At 45.7% G+C, this 22,495-nt stretch overlaps 1 protein-coding gene across 4 annotated transcripts; it reads left to right on the top strand.

The window, feature by feature from the left end:
- Nucleotides 1–10,433: 10,433 nt before the first annotated feature.
- Nucleotides 10,434–21,919, top strand: PTHLH (parathyroid hormone like hormone). Of its 4 annotated transcripts, none has more exons than XM_071422338.1 (4): nucleotides 10,434–10,451; nucleotides 11,590–11,713; nucleotides 17,258–17,680; nucleotides 21,432–21,919. In XM_071422338.1, the coding sequence occupies exons 2-4, from the start codon at nucleotides 11,613–11,615 to the stop codon at nucleotides 21,439–21,441; spliced, it is 534 nt and encodes a 177-aa protein (XP_071278439.1). In that variant the 5' UTR covers nucleotides 10,434–10,451; nucleotides 11,590–11,612; the 3' UTR covers nucleotides 21,442–21,919. The 4 variants fall into 4 exon arrangements, with proteins under 4 accessions (XP_071278439.1, XP_071278440.1, XP_071278441.1 ...); XM_071422339.1 differs by lacking the exon at nucleotides 10,434–10,451 and adding an exon at nucleotides 10,494–10,589; XM_071422340.1 differs by lacking the exons at nucleotides 10,434–10,451; nucleotides 11,590–11,713 and adding an exon at nucleotides 16,988–17,146.
- The last annotated feature ends 576 nt before the right edge of the window (nucleotides 21,920–22,495 follow it).

Genomic DNA, 22,495 nt, shown 5'->3' with positions numbered 1-22,495 from the left:
TTAATTTTTTATTCTAATAAGGCCATTTCATGATTATTTCAGTAAGCAGCCATTCATTGTCTTTCTCACACCATCAAAGCTTATCTGTTCTGTGGTGTTATAAGTGGAATAAAAAACACAGTAGGACAGAAAAGATAGCAAAATTAACAAGATAATATAAATACATCAAATTCTTATTTTCTTTATGACTAAGTGCTGTGTTCACATGACTCGTCAGAAGATCATGAAACCTACAGTGAAATTTCTGTGAAAGAGGCCGGGATAAAAGTCCCAGAATTCCTTCACACAGCAGTGATTTCATGGAACTTTGTACAAGGAAATTTAGGGACTTAAAGGGGTGATTGCATTATCTATAATGTGCTTCCAATAAGGCCCTGGAAACAATGAGAGGAATTCAGAAAAACTTCATCTATATGTCCCCATGCCAATATTATTGGGGAACCTTCCAGTACTAAGGGTCGATTAAGCAATCACCTTTAACTGGGATTTGAGGGAATGATTTCAGGTCAGTGAACTGGCTGATGTGGTTTGGTTCTTTGGAGAAACTTGAAAGACTTGGTACCTTGTGTGAAATACTTCAGCAGGCAATGTAAAACTTGAGATGTTTCTAAAATAGCTCTGATAACAGAGGGGTGTGATTGAACTGTACACAAAAATAAAAAAGTCAGCATGGAAAAGCTTGGGAATCGGGGTATAAACCAACTGTAGGAGGTAAACTTATTACAAAAGAGAGATATCCACAAAGGGCAATGATAGACTTGAGAGATTAAAACAAAAAAGCAGAGAAAATACCTACTTTTCATACTAAGGTTGAAGTTCAGGAACAGGAAGACTGGAATATGCTGTGCTGTAACCCAGCTGTAGTTGATTGAAGTTCATATAAGAGCTACAGTTCCAGCAGAATGACTTACCTGTGAACTTTGCACTTGGCAAAATATTTTTGTCCTACACCAATGGGATGAAATAAGACAGAAAAAGTCACAACATTCTTTTAAACGTGCTGTAGTTCTTCCTGTCTTTAAGTAGCCCATGCTTGACAACATTCCTGTTTCTTTCCCCCTGCAAAGGAGGTTGTGTGGCTTTTGCAACACCAAAGGAAACAAAACAAAACAAGCCCTAGAATTCTTCTCACTAATACTATTCACAGCTGTCTCTGGTTTGACTTCTAGCCTCATCTTTTGGCCAATGCAGCTCTCAGATAATTTTCCAAACCTTTTCTCTTGGCTAAGTCCCAAATCTCCTCCTCCATCCACATGCTCATAAACGACTCATTTCTTCTGTTCAGCAACACCCTGTTTAAATTTCACTTTGCAATGGGCGCTGAGTTACACTACATTCCTATACCTGGCCATTTAGAGCCATATCCAGAGGATCTTTCCTCCTTTCCCACTTTCCTTTCCCTGGGCTTTTCTTTTCACTTTGCTGTCACAACCCTTCCTTTGGGATTGTTGTGTCTTTGCATTATTATAAAAAATAAAACTTCACTGTGGACTGAGACCCGCAGTACAGGCACAGAACTCAGAACCTTTATTCACTCTCTAACCGCCTTTGGAATGATGATACAGGAAACTGCCTCTGTCCAGTTCCATCCTTCATTCCATCTGTCACTTGTATGGTCTTGAACTTCAGCTTAGCATGGTTAAAATCTCAGCAGAGTTCCAAATCCACACACTGATTTTATTCTTTCTCCCTGTTGATAAAAGTCTTATCAAATACACAGTCTCTTGGGTGATGGTTCTGGACCTTCATTTTGGTGGTGGGGAAAGGGGGTTTGAGGCATCTTTTTCTTTCAACACTTGTTCTATGCTCAAATATTTTCCTCTTTCAACATCTTCAGAAGATATCTTGAACACAAAAGCTTTCATCAGGATGCTTCATCCCTAAATCTTAATCCTCATCCACTGCAAATTATTTATCAACTGGTCTGTTAAAGGAATTTTCCAAATCATCCTTTTTCCTAGTTATTTCAGTCCTGTAATTTATTTAATTCAGAACTTTCTGTTTCATCGCCCCTTATTTTCTAAAAGGTCAAACAAACAAATAAACAACCCCCAATAAACAACAAACAAACCTAAATAAAAAACAAACTACCTTTTATCCCTCCTTTTAGGTCCTTTCACAACTGAACTTGGCCTTACCTGGCTGTTCAGTTCTTTCTATATTCATGTGTTCACACTAATAGCACTTCCCTCTTTCTCTGTCTGGTCATCCATATCAATCCTTGTATCCTTTATACCATTAAACCATTTCCATGCACACCATTTCCATGCACACCTGAAGCTTTACCTGCCTTGATTTACAGACAGCAGGCTGGACTGATACAAAGCTAGCTGAAATGGATTTGGGATTATTGTTATCCCTTTCTGCTTGTTTTGTTCCCCTGTTGCAACTTTTCCTTAAATTGGGTTGTTAAGCAGAAGGTATTTTTTGTAGCCCAGGACTCCCCAGAGCACCAAGTGCAGCAGTTCTGTGGCTCACAGGCAGCCTGGAGATATTTTATATTGTGCAAAACTCTGTAGAATATACAGAGGATCTCAGAGGCTTGGCAAAACTTAACAAGACTGTCTTAGTTCTTAGCTTCTGTGTGTTCATGGAGTAAGGCCCTGAAGTTGAACAAAGGTGTTGTTTTGTGCATTCTTGCACTCACTTTTTTTTTTTATTTTTTGTCAGTAAATGTATTTTGAGGCATAACAAGTAAACAGCTTATACAAGCCTGAGCCTGAAGCTGAGCACCTGCACCTCGAATAAGATCATTGTTTGAGTAAGGTTTAAATAATTTAGTACAAATTGGCTTTCCTATAGGTGTTGACAAGCACATCATCACTAGTTACTAATGAGTGCAGGATTCCAGAGGTCTGCACAGATATCACCCTCCTCCTCCTCCTCCGACCGCGCATGTGTCCCTCGAAACAAAGAATTTCACAAACAAGCACCTGGAGACCTTGATTAAAAACCACCTGCTCTGAAGCTCTTGGGAAGACAGATTGCACAGGGTGCAGGTGGCCTCCACAGCACAGCTTGCTGATGTTTCTGATAGCTGGAGTCACTGAAATAAAGTTTGCTTCCCTTCCTCCCACACACATACCCAGCCCTTTGTGCTGCTTGGCCTCCTGAAAGGAGTTTATGAGTGTGCCCTCAAAGAGTCTGACACAGCCTGGCTGCAATGACAGAGCCGATGAGTCTAACAAACCCTGCCTTTGTGACAGGACAGGCCTTTCTTATCACTGATCAGCTTCTGGCCTGATTCTGCAAAAATAGTGATATTTGCTGAAAAGAGGACAAAAGCATCCCAGGGATGACCAGTGATAAGCAGCCATTTGAGAAGCTTCACCACCTGTTGCACAATTCTTCCCTATTCATTCCTGTGCCTCTGTGGATGGTTAATGAAAAGCCATACAGATGCAATGAGATCTGACATCCCTCTCCCTGAGTCCTGCAGGCTCTTTATACAAATGGGATCCCTCCACTTTAATGTCATTTTTTTCTTGGCACAATGTTGATGTGGGAGTTTCAGTGTTGTGCTTTCAAAGATGGAACACAAGAAAGTGATGGGGAGCTCTGCTGGGTCTGAGCTCACATGAGGAATTTCTGCAGTGCCCTGGGTCTGAAAGATTCTCTGAAAAGGACTGGAATAGCCTCACACCCTGAATGAATTAACTCCTTGTAGGAAAGCCCAGGAGCCCTTCCTGTCTGTGTGTAAGCATCATTTCAAAACTGATAGATCACTCAGAGCTGAAGCAAGGAGCTCATCACATTTCCATGCCCAGCTACAGCCCTTTGCCAAAAGCAAGAGGCAGAGAAGCAGAGACCTCTGGATCCTTTAGGTCTGCTTGCCCTGCTGCAGAGACAAGGCTTATCCAAGAGGGCAATTCCAGTGAGTCAGACAGCAAGGGCAACACTTCCACAGGGCAAAGATGGGAAACCAACCTAAAGATGGTGTTTCTAAGCTGGTAGCCTGAAAAGCTGTTGAGAAACCCAAACATTTCCAATGCAATAGAATGCAAGCCCTCGCCGTTATTCTGATCTGCAGGCTGAAGGGATGCTATGGCCTGCTGATGTCAAGGTGTGGGTTACAGCCTTGGACCTCAGTTCCTGGCAGCACAGGCACCTCCAGCTCCCTGCTGGAGCTGTCCTCAGGCTGCACTGAGCATAGCTGGCTTTGTTTCCACACGTTGTGTGGGGCCAGCCCTGAGTCATCCGGGAAAAACTCCTGGCTGTCACTCCCTCACCTGCCAGCTCCAGAACTCAGGTTAGACTCAAGGGCTTGGAAAATCAATAGGAGCAGCAGAACCCAGGAATTCTGCCTGTAAACGTCCAGTCCTGCCCAGAGCCAGAACTCTTTTGGGCACCTTTACTCTTCCATCTCCCACAGCCACTGAAATTTTGTCAAGCATCTGTAAAAATAGTCTAAATTCCTAACAAACAGAAAACAGCTTCTAGAGAGCACCATTTCTAAGTCAGATCAAACACACAGAGTAATATTTCTAGTTTTAAGAGAGATTAAATCTGGAGATGAAGGAGCAATTAACTTAATCTCAGTGTAAGGCAAGTTGTTATAAGAAACATTTTCCTTATCTTGAGATAAACAAATAATAGCTAATAGCTTTTATAGTTTATCCTTACTTATTTCTTCAGGTTAATTGAATTTCAAATTTGATAATCTAGTAAATTTAGAACCTAACCTGCAAGGGTTAATTGAAACTCCTAAAAGACATGCTTGCTCACATCTCCTGCTGCCCAAGCTTATTATACATTGTGTCATGGGCAACTCTCCAGGCTACATTTCACTGCTCAAGGCCTGATTAAAGCAAGTGAGGTGGTCATTCCACTTTGCTTATTGCAGCCTAGAGTTCACAACCTATGGGACATCATGTCTGGAAAAGAAACCACACTGAGATTAAAGGACATTCCATACTTAGAGAAGGGATGGCCATATAAGATGCTGACCACCATCCAAATGAAGTGCACAAAGAGAAGCAGTCTGGCTTCAATGAGAGCTGGACTGGATCCCATGGCTTCTGGGAAAGGTTAAGGATGCAGCTTGTTCAGTGGGAGTCAGGGATATGAAAGCAGATCATTAATGTGGTGTGAAAGAAGAGAATACAGGATCATTTTACTTGCATAGGAGCAAAGGAAGGAAGAATGCACATCTGAGTCAAAGCAGAGGATGCACATAACAATTGCAGTCATCTCTACTTTTTAAAGCAAGAAGAAGAAAAATTCCTGGAAGGCAGACTGGAGATTACAAAAAATAATTACGTTAACAAAACCAAAACGCATAAAACAAAGATATGTACTTCAGAAATCTTAGCTAATAAAGGCTATGCTCAGGATAGAGCTTGTGGTGGTGCCTTTCTGCCCAGAATCACAGGCATGGCTTCAGGCTTCACACAAACCTGTTCTCTCCATCAGTGTGGAAAGGCAGCCTGTCTTCTTAGCTGGGAAGTCAAATGAGACTAGATGATCCAAACTACAACTTTCTCTTGTGCTCCAGAAGCTAAAAGAATTGAAATGATTGAGCAAAACCATAACCAAGGAAAACACACCCCAACTCTACTGGCCCTGGGTGGCTATGGGAGAGCCATAGCCTTTTTGCCCAAATAATCTGCAAAGATAAAGATAAAGATAAAGATATAAAGATAAAGCTAAAGATAAAGATAGATAAAGATAAAGATAAAGATAAAGATAGATAAAGATAAAGATAAAGATAAAGATAAAGATAAAGATAAAGATAAAGATAAAGATAAAGATAAGATACAGTATGTCTTAACCACACCAGCCCTGTGTGCCACCAGAGAAGGAGACTTTTTCTTAGCTCACCCCTTCTTTTCTCAGCTTTCAATTCCTTTCCATTGTCGTATGATGGCTGGCTGGACTTCTACTTGTTTAACTAAAAAAAAAAAAATTCCAAGAATAACTTCTCAGAATAACCGTTAGGTGGGATTTTTTCCTTTATTAAGCATTCAATTTTCACCCATTGGAAAATATCAATTCATCACAAATGTAATCAGGAATGGTTTTAGGTCTGGGATAGGAAGGAACTGAGAGAAACTGAGAGCCCAGGAATTAGGACTCTGAATCAGAGAAAGGGAGGACTTGACCTCTGGTGTCCCACAGCCCGGATGAGTACATTAACCACTAAGCTATTCCAAGGCAGGAGGTGAGTCTGTCTCGTCTCACAAAAGTGTCTAAAGGGATGGATTTTGTTCCAACACAGCGCAAAAAACAAAATTGCAAATCTTTCCCCCCCCCGCCACCTCTTCTTTAAATTGAATTCTTGTTCTCCAGCCAGCCCAGCTTGGTATTAGTTTTGTGTGAGTTAAACAGACCAGACACGTTTCTTCCTGTTGGTATTTGATAGATATTCAGTAAAAGGGAAAAAAAAAAAAAAAAAAAGTTCTGTCTGTGTTTAGATCTATTTCAAGCTGAAGTCAAGACCAGAGAGGGAATGCCGGAGCTCCAGGCCATGGCCGCACCACCATGGACAGCGCCCTGGGGCTGGAGCCGGGCCACGCTCCGCCGGCACCGCCGGGCGCTGCGGGGCAGCGGCGGCCCCGGGGATTCATCGCCGCCTCCTCGCCCTCAAAGCTGAAAATTGCTCCTCTCGCTGTCTGCCGGATTCTAGGAACCAGACAGAAGATTTGGCAAAGCTCTCCTCCTCAGTTCCACGCAGCTTTTTTGTGTTTTTGCTTTAGCCCCCTCCCGGCCCCGCCCGCCCTTTCTCGAGTGCATTAAATTGAATGCATATTGTCTAAATAAACGGCGCCTTGTGTCAATAGCTGGGCTGGGGAACTCCGGCCGCCCCTCGGGTGCGAGAGGCGGCTCTGCTCAGCCACTCTATCACTGTTTAATAAAGGACATTACTGTGCTCGCTTGGAGCACCACGGAACGTCTGGGGCTTGCTGGTGGGGAGGGGAAAAGCGCGTTTCTCTTTCTCCCCGAGCAATCCTGTCATCCAATGCGAAGATGACACCATGCCACACGTGGAAGAAGGAGTTTCTCATTCCCGACGGGGAGTCAGAGGAGAGGAGAGCACCCGTCATGAGAGCTGGGCACTGCAGAGCGCAGCAGGGCAGGAATGAGCGTGTGCTGGAGAGTCTGCCCCAGTCTGCGGGCAGTCCTGCCTGCTGCCGATTGCACCGCAGCCTTGTCCTCAAGCCCACCCTGGGAGCCTTGGAAAAATATGCTGGGGCTTCGCACCTCGCCTGCAGAGAGCCGAGCTCGCTGGTTTTAACCTTAAGAGAGGTTGAGCAAATCAGGGGATTTCTGGTCCTCGCAGGACGAGTCCAGCAATCCCTGTGGTGCCGCTCCCTTCCCTTCCCGGCCAGGCTCTCCAGCACGCCTGTGTTTTTTTGCTGAACACCATTTTTTCCACCCTGGGAAGGCTGGGGAGGTTAAACTCCCCGTCTGAACCGAAGCCCTGGACGGGTGCAACTGAGGTTATAGAAATCCGGGAGGGGAAATGACGAAAATGCTTTATTGTGAATAAAACAAGAGGGAGGAGGGAAAGGCGGAACTTCACGGAGGTGAAGGATGGGAAGTTCGCGGAGCTGAGGATTCAGCCCGTCTCCGAGGGTTTAGTCATTATTAACCTTTCTCCCTGAGGCTGCAAGGGCACCTCCTCCCCTGAGAGCTGAACCTGTCCAGCCACTCGCTGGCTTTTGTTTCGCTCCTTGAGAGGTTTCTGGGGGCAGCCCGGTCACGCACCCGCCCGCAGCCCCTGGCTCTATTCCCCGCCCGGGAAAACCTGGGACAGGGACTTACCTCTCCAGCCAAGCTCCCAGGTCAACCTCCTCGTAGAAAAGCTGATTTATGCCTGTTTATACGTATGGAAAAAGGAGGCAGAAGCCAAGCGCGGCATCCCTCCAAAATCTCATTGTGTTTGAGGCGGGAAGACGGCAGATAGCGGAGTCAGAAAACCTAAAGCGATAAAGTTTTGCCTTGTCGCGGCGGAGAGGGCTCGGCCAGAAGGGCAAACACGGGGTTTTGCCTCACCTCTGCACGGCTGAAGCCTCTCCCGGGGCAGACAGAGCCGCGGGTTCTCCCCGTGCATCATCCCGGCTGCTGCAGACACCGCCGGCAGCAGCGCGCCTTGGCGGGGAGCCCTGCCGCCAGCGGGGCCCGGCAGGTGACAGCCCCGCAAAGGTTTTGCGGGATTTTCCCTCTCCCAGACACCGGGCCAGCCGTGCCCGGGGGCGCTCCCAGAGCCGAGCCGTGCTCGGCACAGGTGTGGGGATTGGAATGGCGCCTAAAGCTCCTAACGCCGGTCCATCCTCTAGCCCAGCTCATCCCTTCTCTCCCCTCCGAGGCCGGGGGACACCGGGACACGGCCGGGCCGGGCCGGGAGATGCCGCAGGTGGAGCATCCCCCGCGGCATCCTGCGGGGAAGAGAAGGTTTAAACCCCAGCTGAGAGGGCTTTTCTCCCCGTCCTGCCCACGGAGGAGGGCTCAGGCTCGCGGTGAGGCTTGGGACCAGGAGTTTGCTCGCGGGAACCTGAATTTGCTCGTTGGTGTACGCGGCAGGTGACAAGACGCTGCTGCGCCCTCGGGGATGACAGCCCTCGGGGAGCAGCGGGGTGATAGCGAATCTCCTAAAAGCCTTTGGCATTGCTCAGGTCCTGCCGTATTAGCACAGCCATAGCTGGGTTGTGTTGGTTTTTTTCTCTCTTCCCTCTTCCTTTTTTTTTTTTTTTTTTTTTTTTTTTTTTCTCCCAAGCCCACTGAGGCAGAGAAGAGGCAAACTCAGCCATAGGAAGGTGGTTAGTGATGTCACAAGTTTGGTCTTTTCAATAAAAGCAATGGAGAAGGGTCTCCCTCACTATATATATTAGGGGAAGCTTCTGTTCTTCATAATAAAAAGAGCAGCAAGGGAGAAAAGCACCTGCTTTTAACACCCTTTATTTAGCCCTAATCTATTACAGGCAGAATCAAAGCTCTGTAGGCTGGATTTTTGAAAAATATTGCCTTTTTTATTATTATTTTTATTCATGTAACTTCTTTTTTCTTTCTTTTTCTTTTATTTTTTTTTTCCATTTTCATCCTTTTTAAGCATAGAACATAGTTTTGGAAGCGATTGCTGAGAAGAGCAACCACTGTTGGCCACAGTGATCTCTGAGAGGCACAGACAGCTGTAACTCAAGGAAAAGGTGAAGTGATAAATTGAGAAGAAACTTCAGGATTCTGAGTTTATAGAGGCTATTTATTTTTCCTGAGTCTGTACAGGATGATGTGTGTTGGTTTTTGGTGTATTTTTTTTAAGAAATCATTTATGGGGAGAGGAAATTCTAAAAATATTTGATGGAAATTTTACTTTTAACATGAGCAATACACCTTATGAGTTTGTGGGGGTTGTTTTCTGGGGATGTCACAATTATTTTTAATTAGTCGAAAGGGCAGTGTAAATCAAAGACGCCTATTAGCTATAGGTTTTAATTTATAGCCTGACCAGGCGTTCAGGGAATTTATTTACAGCATAAACGATTTAATGTTTTCAGCATGATTTCTATTTCAGCTCTTACGCTGTCTGTTTTATTTGCCTGTGTGTTGTGGAATCTGGGCTTTTAAATCGCGTCAGCAAGCGTCGCTTAACTTCAAATAACCTGCAGGTAGAAAAACGCTTCGCTTTGCACCTAAACCCTCCCGGAGCGCCTGCTTTAATTCGGGGGCAGGATGAGAAGGAGCCGGCACGCCTCAGTGTGTTTTGTTGCGGCTGGTGAGGGTGTTGGGAAAGCATTCCCTGTAAATCAGGCTGTCAGCGGCACCACCAGCTGCCCCTCCGCGGGCTCTGGGGAGGCTCCGGGCGAGCATCCCGGGATGCTGCGGGCACGGAGCTGGGTCCCAGGTGTGCGCTGGACGCGGGGACATGGGCGAGCAGGGCATTCCCTCCGGATGGAGCTGGGGGCGACGGGAGCGCTGCCCTGGCTCCGTCCCCGTGTCCCCTTGGAGCAGCCGGGGCAGCTCCGTGCGCCTTCGGCTTTCACACCAGCGCTGTCCCGGCATGGAAAAGTTTGGCGCCTCCAAACTTTGTGTCGGGGGCTGCGGGGCTGCCGGTGCCCGCCGGGGCTAACCGGGGCTAACCGGGGCTGCCCGGGGTTAACCGGGGCTGCCCGGGGCTAACCGGGGCCAACCGGGGCTGCCCGGGGTTAACCGGGGCTGCCCTCCCGCCGCTCCGGCCCCCTCTGTCCCCGCACAGCCCCGCGGCGCTGGGGAGCGCAACCTGACGCAGCGGTTTGCAGCGCCCTGGCCAGGCTGAGAAGGAGGGCGAAGTGGAAGGCGAAAGAGGGAGAGGAGGAGAAAACTTTCCACTAGTTTACTTTTTTGGCCAGGAGCGCCTGTGTTCATAGAGCGCGAGTCCTCCCCCCAGCCCTCCCCCTGAGCTCCCCCCCTCCCTGCACAATTAGCATCATTAGGAGCCGACCCTCCGGCTAATAGGGGAACGGCGAGCAGCCACGGTAGGTGCAAGGAAAGGCGGCAGCAATCCCGGGCAGCGCTTTGGGCTTGAGCTAAAAAGCGCTCCCAGCGATGGGAGGAATCCCCGCGGCAGGGGAGACGCTGACCCGGGGGTAAACACAAAAAGGGAGAGCTGGAAGGTGAGCGGGAGAGGAGTGCGGCTGCAGGAGATGCGGAGAGCTCGGTCGGAGTGCTTGGGGTCCGCCGAGTGCATGTGCTGCCGGGTGTTTCCCTTTCTTCGCTCCTTTTTGGTCGCGGGCCCAGGCAGCGCTGATTCCCAGTCTCCGTTTTGGCTGTGGGTATCCCGCCCGGGCTCTCGCTCTCTCCGCACATGTTCCTAGGGCGCCATCTCTTTGCAAAAGCCTCCGTCCTGCCGCAGGTCTCCCAGAGGCTGCTCCGGAGCGTGTGAACATCGCGGGCTGCAGCCCGGTCCAACCTGCCGAGCCAAGCGTGCTTCCCTGCCCCTGAGCCTCCCGGGGCTGCCGCTCCTCCCAGACCGCTCGGGCTCTCCAGACCTTTGCTTGTCTCTCTCCTTGTCACTGCTGGGGACCAAAACTTTCTGGCAGCTGGAGACGTGAACCTGACCCTTTTGTTTTTTTGGGTTTTTTTTCTTTGCAGAGGTATTACTGAAAGACAGATGTGGGGATGCGTTCCCCCTCTGCCTCAGCCTGTGTGTGTGTGTGTGTGTGTGTGTGTGTGTCCGCGGGTGTTTACAGGGAAGCGAGCAGCTGAGCTGACTTTTGGGAATCTTTCCTTATCTGCAAAGAGGGCTTCTGCTGTAACATAAAGCCCTGAGAGAGTGGCTTAGCGGACTAGAACTAAGCAGGGCTCAGGGAGCTCGCTGAACCCCGCTCTAACCCTGCTCAGATGAGAGCTAGATGCTTTTTGAACTAATACCGAAAGAGATCTTGCCTGCGGGCAGCGAGAGACAGAGAGACGGAGGGAGGGAGGGAAAGAGGGAGGGAGAGGCAGAGAGCAAGGAAGGGAGAGAGACAGAGCGAAGTTTGGAAGGAGTGAGCCGAGAGCTCAGAAAGTTTGTTTTTCCTTCAGAGCCTCGGAGCTGGTAGAGCCGAAGCGGGGACTCCTTGAGGACGGCGCTGGCGCATCTGTCCCTGGGGACTGACCTCTCTTTCCTTGCAGGTTTTTAAGCCCCCGAGGATACAATGTTCGCTAAACTCTTCCAGCAGTGGAGTTTCGCAGTGTTCCTGCTGAGTTATTCCGTGCCCTCCTACGGGAGATCAGTAGAGGGGATCAGCCGCAGACTGTGAGTTTCTCTTTTTCTTTTCTTCTTTGCCTTTATCCGCCCTGGCTGCGGCGGCGGGGCCGTGGGGATGGAGGGAAGGAGGGATGGAGGGCAGGAGGGATGGAGGGATGGAAGGAGGCAGCCCGGGAGGCTCCGCAGCGCTGCCGGCTCTGCGCGGGGCCGGCGCGGGTTACCTGCCCCAGGTGCTCACCTGAGAGCCGGGAGGAGGCACTGGGACAGGACAGGGGCGCTTTGCAGCTGTCTGACCTTACAAAGCCCCGGGGGAGGCGGTGTGAAAGCTCAGGGGCTTCTCTTCCCACACACCTGGGTGATTGTTGCGCAGCTGCCCGGGCCCCTGGCAGGGAGCATCCCGCTTTGTGCAAATGCTGTGTGTTACACTGACTTACGGACACTTCCTCGGCTCCGGCGCGGAGCCAATATTGATAGGGGTAGGGGAAACACGCAGAAGTGAGGGCCACCGTGACACTGAAGTACTGAACAATTTCTTTGGACTTCTGCCACTTTAGGGGGGAAAAATAATCCAAAGGGAGTCCAGTATCTTACTTATAGGCAGAGGCATATTTTTTGATAAATGATAGTGTAACTTAAGACAGTCTGTTCAGGAAATGACCTTTTTGCTTCTTCCAAAATAATCAGCCTGGTTTATAGCAATACCCGTACACAAAGTGCATGAGAAGGCTCTGTGCTGATGCAGGAGCAGCTGTCTCACACATCCAACTCGCTGGCTTTCTCTGGACTTGCATCAGATTTTCTAAGGAAGAAACACCTCAGTCACACTGGGGAGGGCTGTATTGTTATTCAGTTCCAAAGGAAGCCAAGTTGGAGACAGAGGGCTGGAAAATCCGATCACAACTTACAGGGAAACATGACACAGCAAACAATTTCAGATGGGTTTCCTTGTAAATGTTTTATTACATACATAAAGACAAGATCTCCAAATAACATTTCCTCTGCCAGTTAAGCAACACACATAATAATAATAATAATAATAATAATAATAATAATAATTTTTAAAAACCCAAAACACCCAATAGAAAAAAAAAGAAAAAATTACCCCAGGTGAAGCGACTTCAGACACACCTAAAGTTTGGCACCAGGCAGAGAGCTATTACAAATCTCCTACAGCAAATTGTGTAGAACATGTTATTGCTGATAATGTTACAGTGTATTATTCTCAGTCCATTAATTTTTAACTGCTTTGTACTCCTGAAAGCTGTTCTTGGGCTATTTGTTTCTTTTGGGACCAGATTATATAGAGAAATCAAACTTCAGTTTCAAAAATAAATAAAAAAAAAGAAAATAGTTGAAGTGCAGTTAGATGCTGTTATTTTCTTGGCTAGGAAACTCTGAACTGGATCTAAGCCAAAATTGGTTGTAAAAAAAAAAAAAAAGATTTGCAGAGAAATACTCTTTCTCTTTTTGAAGTTAGTGTAGTTCTAACACTTGTTTTTAAAGGTCAGGATTAGAGGTCTTCCCAACTTCCCCATTCTGTCCTGACAGGGGGGAAGAAAAGTGTAAGCTAACCAGTGAAAAGGCATTTCTCAGCCCCCTCTTTGCTCTGGCATGTAAAACACACACAAGAAACCAGTCAGCTGTCAGTTAGTGGCATCCGTGTAGTTTTGTTTGTGGGCACAGCACAAACACAGACACCACACTCAAACATCTGCCCTGTTTTAATATCACCACAAACCATTCCTAGAGTTAATGGCTAATAACTCATTTAGGCTTTGAGATTTTTTTTTTTTCTCAGTCAAAAACTTTTAAGCCAGTAATGGATGAAAATACTGAAGCGCATTATTATAGACATGCAAAAATAATCAAAATTACATAGGCCTGGTTCTACAGACTTTGCTGAAGCAAATATCTCATGGCAAGCAACAGCAAATTGTCCCAAGAAAAGATTTCCAGACATGTTATTTGTTATAGGAGTGCTTTAGCTGCTAAAGAACTTCTGAGAAACCAGTAATGCCTCAAAATGAAATTACATATTTTTATCATCACGTCCAGACATCGCAGCATCGTGTCCCTGGATCTGTTCAAAATATTTTTCTGAAGCCTGAGATAGGTTGAGCAGATTTCCCTCCCTTTGGAGTCAGTGGCAAGGGCACTCACAGTCTTGCAAAATACAGAGAGCCGACTGAATCCTCCTCAGTTATTTTGCTGAATTTAGGATCAGACCCAACATGAATAGTCAAGGATAATAACAGCTAAATAAGAGCAGCTCTCTGAGATAGAAAGTGGTAGCTTGAAGAATGTTGCCTTTTGGAAACGCTAGATATCTCAAGAAAAAAAAAAAAAAAGAAGGAGGAATGTGCCTGAAAAGAGCAGCTTATCTGGTAGTATGTGAAGTCAGGATAGTCACAAGTCATGGATTTCTGCTGCTCTCCCCATGATGAGACACTCAGCCTCATGTGTACACAGTGTACTTGGATCCAGTAATTAGTTTGGATGCTCTGGTCAAGTACAAACCATCAACATCCCTCTCTCAAAAGTGTCTGCCACATGTAAGCTTAGCATTTACTGCTCTTGGTTTGGGTACAGGATCCTTTTCCTTGGAGGAGAGGTGTGTTTTATAGAAGGATGGAAGGGACCTCTAGTGGGTCATCTTAACCCTAACAGCCAAATGATTTTTTCCATATTGTGGCCAATATGTGAATGCAATCATTGCAGCCTCCATTGCCTTCCTGCTCTGAGTGTGTGGGTGAGATATTGTTGATATCTCCATTATGAAGCACTTCTTACATCAGTCCTCTTGGGCAAGCCTTTCTCCATGACTTGCAAACATAGGAGTTGTTTGAATAACTGAGGCAGAAAGAGGCAGGAGGTCACAGAGATATGTATCTACCACATCTTTGTTTCAAGGAGGTTTTTTGGTCTAGAGTATACAAAGGAAGCCGGTAGGCAAAATGTAATCCTTAAGTCTGGCTGAGTAATAGAAGTCATGTGAAATGTAACACTACATAATGTTATACAATCATCTGGAATAGCAGAATGTTATTTGGGGCCAGACTTGATGCTAAATATCATACAGACATTTAAAGAGAAACCTTCCCTCTTTGGCACACCAGTCCCTCACACGTCAATCCCTGCATTATTTTGGAAATGCATACTCACTCAAGATGTAGAGCTTGTAATGCTCTCTGACTGCCTTGTGTGTACTGGAACCAAATGTTTAGCTTTCAGCTCTGTAAAATGGAATAGGCTTTCAATCAAGAGGACTTTAATAACAGGCTTTGGAGAGTCAAGATTTTGTCACAGTGGGGAAGTTGACCAAATACACATTAGAGGATTAAGGCAGCTTTGGGTTGTCTGTGATAGAAGGAATTATCCTTGGTAGTTCACAAGAGGCAGTAGGAAAGCTTTGCTCATCACATGAGACACTGGCTCACACTCCCTAAAGCATGGAGGTTTCATACACTTTCTATGAACTAGAAGGATGAAAGCAGAACTGCATTTCCCATGCAAATTTGCTGAGAAAACAGACTGCTGAAGCTCAGAATGTAACCTGAGTCACACTGGACAGCCTGACAGGCAGCACAGAGGCAGTCACACAGAGCAGCCCAGGGTGCTGGTTTTATTGGCCTACTTGCCAGTCAGGCTGACCCTAATGAGAAGGGTGTTGGAGATGGCTCTTGTTCAAAAAACTTCTTCTGAGGGAGATCACAAGCTTGTGCTAATGATCACAGCTGCACTGAAGAGAAAGACACAACATGGGATCAGCTGAATGCATTATCACATTGCATTTTTGCTTAGGGACATTTAGAAGAGGGTTAAAAAATATTTGTCCTAAAGGCTGAAGTCATCCAAAACTGATTTTGGGACACTTAAAACACAGACAATATTTGATGACATGTGTACTCACAAACCTCTGTATATGCAGAGATGATTTTGAGCAAGATTTTGACAGTCATCTTGCAGTCTCATTGTGGAATGGGGGAAAGCTGCTCTTTGAATTTTGCACTGAGCAATAGAGATGTAGTGTCACTTCAATCCATCACTTGAACCCAATACTCAAAAAGTGCAGCCCTACAAGACAGAAATTGAAGGGGATGGTCTTAAAACAGAGCTGCTTGAAATTTCCAACTTCCAATAGGTCTACTGTTCATCAAGTCATAAACCTGAAGACTTTGGCTAAGGGGACTGAGAAAGAGAACCTGCAGAACACTCCCAAATATTTTGCATTTTCAAATCTGGTAACGTAGCAGGAGGGATGGAAGGAAGGAATATTCACTCCCAGTGATGTGTCTTCTCCTGCATGCAGAAACCACTTTTTACCCAGCTAACTGACCAAATGATTGTAGGACAAGCAAAGCAGTGAATGGAATTTCTTTGGCCAGAGAGAATCCAGTCACATGCCACATCCTGATGCAAGAGGAGAGATTCCATAGCCAAGCTCTGCATGCTGGAGTAGAGCAATTGGAAGGATAAACTGTATTATTGTATTCATGGGAATGTAGCTAAAATCCCAGCTTGTGCTCTGTCTGTTGTTCACAGCACAGCTGTGCATCTATTCCAGTTCAAGAAAAAGGCACGTATTTTCTCACATTTTCTCTGGTTATTTATTATCCAGGTGTCATTTGTATCTTCTTTCCTCAGATGTTTAATACATTCCTTGCCAGTACAACATCTCTAAAAGATAGATAGCTACTCAGCTCCCAGTTCCTTGAAAACAAGACAGAGCTCAGTGTAGCAAAAGGTCAGGATGAACTCTGGACAAACCACTCTAGCAAACCAGGATGCTTTTGAAGAAGGTCCAGTGAAGAGGGTTAGCATAAAATTCAAACAACACAGCAGACAAGAAATTTGGCCCCAAAAGTTCACACTTCAAGCAACACTAGGAGGGCATCTTAGAAACCATAATTAGGCACAAGTGACAAGCAGTAAATCCACAGGAGTGGCTGAGGCTCTTGTCTGCTGATGCTCAGGTTGCCTCCTTGCATAGCTCATTATGGATTGAAGTGCCTGTGCTTTAGGCACCCAAATTAAAACATTTTTCCCTAATGCTCCTGCATTTGCATTTATTTAAATGTAGGAGTAAAATGCACTTTTATGTGCTTGCTTATGTTTTTGAAGCACATGACTGAGCAGAAGAAAATCACTAGAATGATGCTGTCTAAACACTGCTTCCAGCTCCAGCACAAGTGCTGGGTTTTCCCTCTCTTGCTGCATTATCTGACCCTTTAGTTTTCCTATCTCTGGGTAGGAGAGATAGGAACTGCCTTCCTGCTTTTACTGCCTCCAGTGTGATATATTGAGAGTCATGATGCTTTCCTAGAACAGAGCAGTGACTAATCCAGCTCCAGTGGTGTGTGATCAGTCAGCTGAGAATTATTACCCGCTTAGGTCTTTCTCTTCTCTGCTGAGAGCAGCTACTCTGAGGATGAAGCAGGACTTACTCCAGCAGTCTGGCTTCAATGGATGTCTCCAAGCCTGGTACATGGTCACTGTGGCCACCACAGCCAGAGAAGTGAGGAGCTCTGCCAAACGCTGGGCAATAACCAAATCCTAAACATTTTTTCCGTCTCCTTTCTTTTCTTCCTTTAGCAAACGGGCTGTATCAGAGCACCAGCTATTGCATGACAAGGGCAAGTCAATTCAAGACTTAAGAAGAAGAATATTCCTTCAAAATTTAATCGAAGGGGTCAACACCGCAGAGATCCGTGCAACGTCGGAGGTGTCGCCGAACCCTAAACCTGCCACCAACACCAAGAACTACCCTGTCCGGTTTGGCAGTGAGGATGAGGGCAGATACCTCACTCAGGAGACAAACAAATCACAGACCTACAAGGAGCAGCCCCTGAAGGCATCAGGGAAGAAAAAGAAAGCAAAGCCTGGAAAACGTAAGGAGCAAGAGAAGAAAAAGAGGCGAACCCGCTCAGCTTGGCTAAATTCTGGCTCGTACGGAGACATCGTGACCGAGAGCCCACTCTTGGACATCTCTGTTACTACACACAATCAAACTTTAAGGTAATTGTGCTGTATTCTTTTGGGGAGCATGCCATGTGTTTAACTGAAGTTGTTATCCCTTGGTGTGAGAGGCTGAGGCCAAGGCCTCGCTCAAACTGGGAGTAAAAGCAGATTTTTGTGCTTGTGACTTGGCAGTGGCTTTTCAAGCACAGTCTCTGCAGGTAAGTGCCTCTTCCACCTTGCACTGGGGACAGAGCCTTTCTTTCCTATGAGACACAATTCAGGTAAACAACTTGTTGCCAAAATCTGCTTCCTGAAGCTGAGTAGCAAGTGAAGGTAGTTCTGTAAAAAGGAAGCACATCACAGTCACTAAATTTTCCCTTCCTGCTTTAACTGTAGTGTATCTCACATCATATCTTGGTCCCACACTTGGGCCTCAGCAGATTGAAAGCTTTGACTTTTATTTAAGGCTTTGCATCTATAAAATGGCGAAGTTTTCTCTCCTTCCTCTCAACACCTCCCCTTTTTGGCAACTTTCCTGCCCTTGCTTTACAGTTTTTCATTTCACAGTTTAACCTTAGGGGAGAACATGGAAAAATTCTCTCTCAGTAATATCTGCAAACAACGCAGACCAGCCTTTCACCATAAAATTTTCCCTGCCATTAAGATTTTCTAATTCAGCTCCATCCTTTTGCCAGCTTATGAAGCAATTACATTGCTGCTTAAAAGTGTTTGGCATTGCTCTTGGAGAGGGACATGCTTCCCTCATGCATGACAGCAAAGGGTTTTTAGGGCAGTAGCCTGGAGACATCAGCCTAGATGTCCCAAATGAATCATCCCCTTGCAGTCATCCCAGCTTGAGTGGAAATCTGCACACTTGCACACAAAGCCAAGGATTCCACTCCTCAGTTCTCCTCAAATGTTTGCATTTCACCAGCAAAACCCCACCCTTTTATCTCCTCCTCCCCTTCACCTTGGCAGAGCAGAGACATCTGAGCAGTGCCACCTGCTTGCAGTAAATCCCTTGGAAAGAGACACCAGCTGTGGGATTTACTAAAAATCCAGCCTGGGTTTAGCTTTACAGGCCACAGTTTGCAATGTGCTCCATCACCTCAGCTCGTGCTGGCATCTACAGGAGCTCCAAAATCTAGGCCTGGGCACTCAGACCATGGGCCAGGGTATCCCAGACCATGGGCCAGGGTATCCCAGACCATGGGCCAGGGTATCCCAGACCATAGACCAGGGTATCCCAGACCATAGACCAGGGTATCCCAGACCATGGGCCAGGGTATCCCAGACCATAATTCAGGGTATCCCAGACCATAGACCAGTGTATCCCAGACCATAGACCAGGGTATCCCAGACCATGGGCCAGGGTATCCCAGACCATAATCCAGGGTATCCCAGACCATAGACCAGGGTATCCCAGACCATGGGCCAGGGTATCCCAGACCATAAACCAGGGTAACCCTGACCATAAACCAGGATGTCCCAGACCACAGACCAGTTGGCATGGCTGTAGCAGATAGGAGGGAATTAAGGGACACTGGCTTGTCTCAGCACCTTAGGAAAGGCAGACTTCAGATTCTGCTCAGGAGGTGCCTGAGGTTTCAACAGCTATCAAGGGGCTGTGTTGGTCAGTAAACAACACCTGTCTTAAGCACATAGAAATTTAGAAAGTAGAAAAAAACATCCTAGGGAATTTCAACAGTTCTTTTTCTTGCTGTGCTGTCTTTGGTGTCCATCTAATGGGATGTATAAAAGAGCTACAGGTACAACCCTGCTGATTTTCTCAGTTCAGCCTTTCTGTTTGAAGTGTGTCTGTGTGGCTGAAGGCTCTCAGCTTTACTGTGGAGCCCAACATCCAAATGCAGCATTTCTCACAGATTCCTAAAAATAACCTGCATTTTAGATAATTAATTGGAGATGATTAAACAAGGAGAATCCGTTAAAAAAGGAAAAGGGAATTCCTCCTTCACAAGTACAGAGAAGATGTTGGTTCAGCCCTAACAAACTTCTAGTACCTGAGTTTTTAGTTATCTCAGTAGGCTGGCAAAAGATATAAACTTTAAGCATGATTTTCACTGTATCTCTGTGCTTCTTTTCTGCTGAACACCCTGGATTAAGTCTTCATGCCAATTCTCTCTGATCAGTCTTGAAAACAAAGTTTTGGGTTTAGGTCTAAAAAAAATGGACAACAATAATATAAACTCTAGATCTTTTGACCTACTACAAGGAGTATCTCATGGAAGAAGCCAAGCCAAACCTAGGTTCAAATCACAGAATGCAGCTTGCAAATTGTCATTAGTACAGAGCCCACTGTAAAGATGTGGCTTAGCTTAAACTTTAAAACCAAGCCTAAAATCCAGGCTAAATTGAAAATGTCACCCTCTTAGAAATAGGCTTGAATAGTGCAGACACACACACACATACACAGCCATGCTGTATGAATTATGTGCCATTGTTACACTTCTTGGAATATATCCTGAAATGGACCCTAATATTTTTTTAGCTAATTATCAAGGAGCTTCATGTTAGCATTTCCATTCCAGGCACTTTAAAAGTTATTTCTCATGAACATTCCAGATGTATTTCCATTTAAATTAAATTAAGATGCATTTACTTAATTTCCAAGAAAACCTTTTGAATGAGTAAACTCCCGAATGATAGATGTAGCTTGCCTTTTAATGTGCATGTTAAGAAAACCTTTTAAACTCTGCAGGAACTGAGTTTTGCTGTGTCTCACACTCCCACACTTTTGCCACATGGGATATTACCACCAGCTCTGGTGATCAGTCCTGCAGCAGAGGGAATCCCACTCCATCCTGTATCTCCACATTCCACCCTTAGGTGTTTCCCAGGGAACCCCTAAAAAACACATGTGCTGTTCACAGGGACAGAAGGGAAAAAAAAGCTCAACCCTTCAGCATTTCCTGCAGCACCTCTGAGCAACTTCATGTTGGAGTACAAGGGATCCACTGCATGCTCTGCTTTGTTCTCATGGGGAGAGAGCTCACATCAGCCTGCAGCATCCCCTGGAAAACTCCCAGCTCTCAGGACTGGGTGCTGCTGATTGCTGAATGCAGCAGGAGCTGGAGGGTAACAGGGTGGGATGGCTGCTTTCTTTCAGGACCAACCAAGCTGTCTGGCTCCCAGGGAGAAAGTTTCAGGATTAGAGGGTTATTATTCAGGATTATTTTCACTCAGGCACAGGAAGAGATGCTATCAAGGGTGTGCTCGCTCCGAGCCCTGAGCAGCCTTTGCTCACACATACCACAGGCCCCTGCCTAAGGGGTGGTCTATCAGTGGGAAAAAGAGACCAAATAAGCTCCATGGCACTGTTTTAATCAGAACATGGCATCACACCCCAGCAGTTACCACAGCATCCCCACAGCATTAACAAGGACTACTGAATATTTTTTTTTTCAGCACTTGACATTTTCATCATAGGGTGATACAATTCTTCTGCCTGTAGCACTCAGGAATCTTCTTGCATGATGCTCTAAATAGAAAAAAAAAAAAAAAGCCCTTTTCGATTCCTCTGAGGGTACAATGGCATCAGTGTGTGACAAACTATCGGTCATCACACTTCTAGAGGGGTTGCATTGAGAAAAACATAACAGAGGTCTTGAATAAATGTCTGAAACTGTGACATGGTCAACCAGGCCCTGTTAGGTAGAGGGTTACTAGCAAGGCACACCTGTTACAGTCTGTGGCACTCTTGCTATTGATTCTATGTCCACACATTTGAAGTGAAAAAGTGAAAATTAATTAATTTTTCTGTTTTTCCTGTCCTTTCTTTTCTTTGCAGGAGGCGCTGACATTTTCAGCAAGAGATATTTGGAAGACACATTGCAGTATTCTGTAATAGTGAACATATGGGAAGTATTAAAATATTTATTACCTGTAAATATTGTAAATGCTCAGAATAAAACCTTTTCCCCCCATTGCTCTCTGAAACTGCACATTTGGTTATTGTGAATTTTCCTTTTTTTTTTTTTGGCTAAGGCTAAGACAATTATTATTGTCCCATTTACCATAATTTATTTTGTTGACTGGTGTATTTATTTTGTGAACGTATCTTGGTGCTGCTGACTTTCTATATTTTTTGTAACATAATGCACTTTAGATATACATATTGAGTACATCGATAACTGACATAAAATGTTCCTGTTTTGTGGTTGATTTCAATGAATGCCTACATACAATTGTTCAAACTGATTTTCCTTTGTGCATGTATAATAGCAGTATTTTAAAATTTGTAAAGAATGTCTAATAAAATATAATCTAATTAAATCATGACTCAGAAGGAAAAATGCGGTTTTTTGGGGAATTTCAAGAGCAGGAACAATTCTTTTATTTGCTACATCTGAAAGTTGTTTTAAATGTAATGTGTTTACATTGGTCTAAACTCCCACATTTTCACATTAGCTTTCACTTAAAGATCACTCAGAACGTGTTTTTGTACCAGTGCTCTATTTCAAGTTAGTTCAGTTGCTGAACAACCTGGGGGTGGAAAAAGGTCCCAGAGCAGGGAAGCAGATTCCCAAGCTGCCCAGGCTCAGAACCCCAAATTTGGCTCTCCAGACTGGAGGGAGTGAGGAGCAGCCCCAGAGGATGCTTGGCTCCCTCTGCTCTGGGAAGGTCTCATGTCCTGGGCTCCCAACACCTCTGCCCCAAGAGCCAGATGGCCACAGCACTCAGCTCTTTGTGCTTCTGTGTGAGTGGGGGGAAAAACAATTTTATGGGTGAATATACAGCAGGAAGAGAGACTGCAAACTGACCAGGTGCTCTCGCATTTCTGGAATAAATTTTCCCCTGTCCCACCACAAAGATGCCTCGCAGCTCTGTCTCCAAAACCATCTGCATAAATCC

Source organism: Agelaius tricolor, unplaced genomic scaffold, assembly GCF_023055355.1.
Source record: "Agelaius tricolor isolate 1412-34295 unplaced genomic scaffold, bAgeTri1.0.p SCAF_3, whole genome shotgun sequence".
NCBI lineage: Eukaryota > Metazoa > Chordata > Aves > Passeriformes > Icteridae > Agelaius > Agelaius tricolor.
The sequence above is the reverse complement of the archived record's forward strand: the minus strand, read 5'-3'. Positions and strand labels throughout refer to the sequence as shown.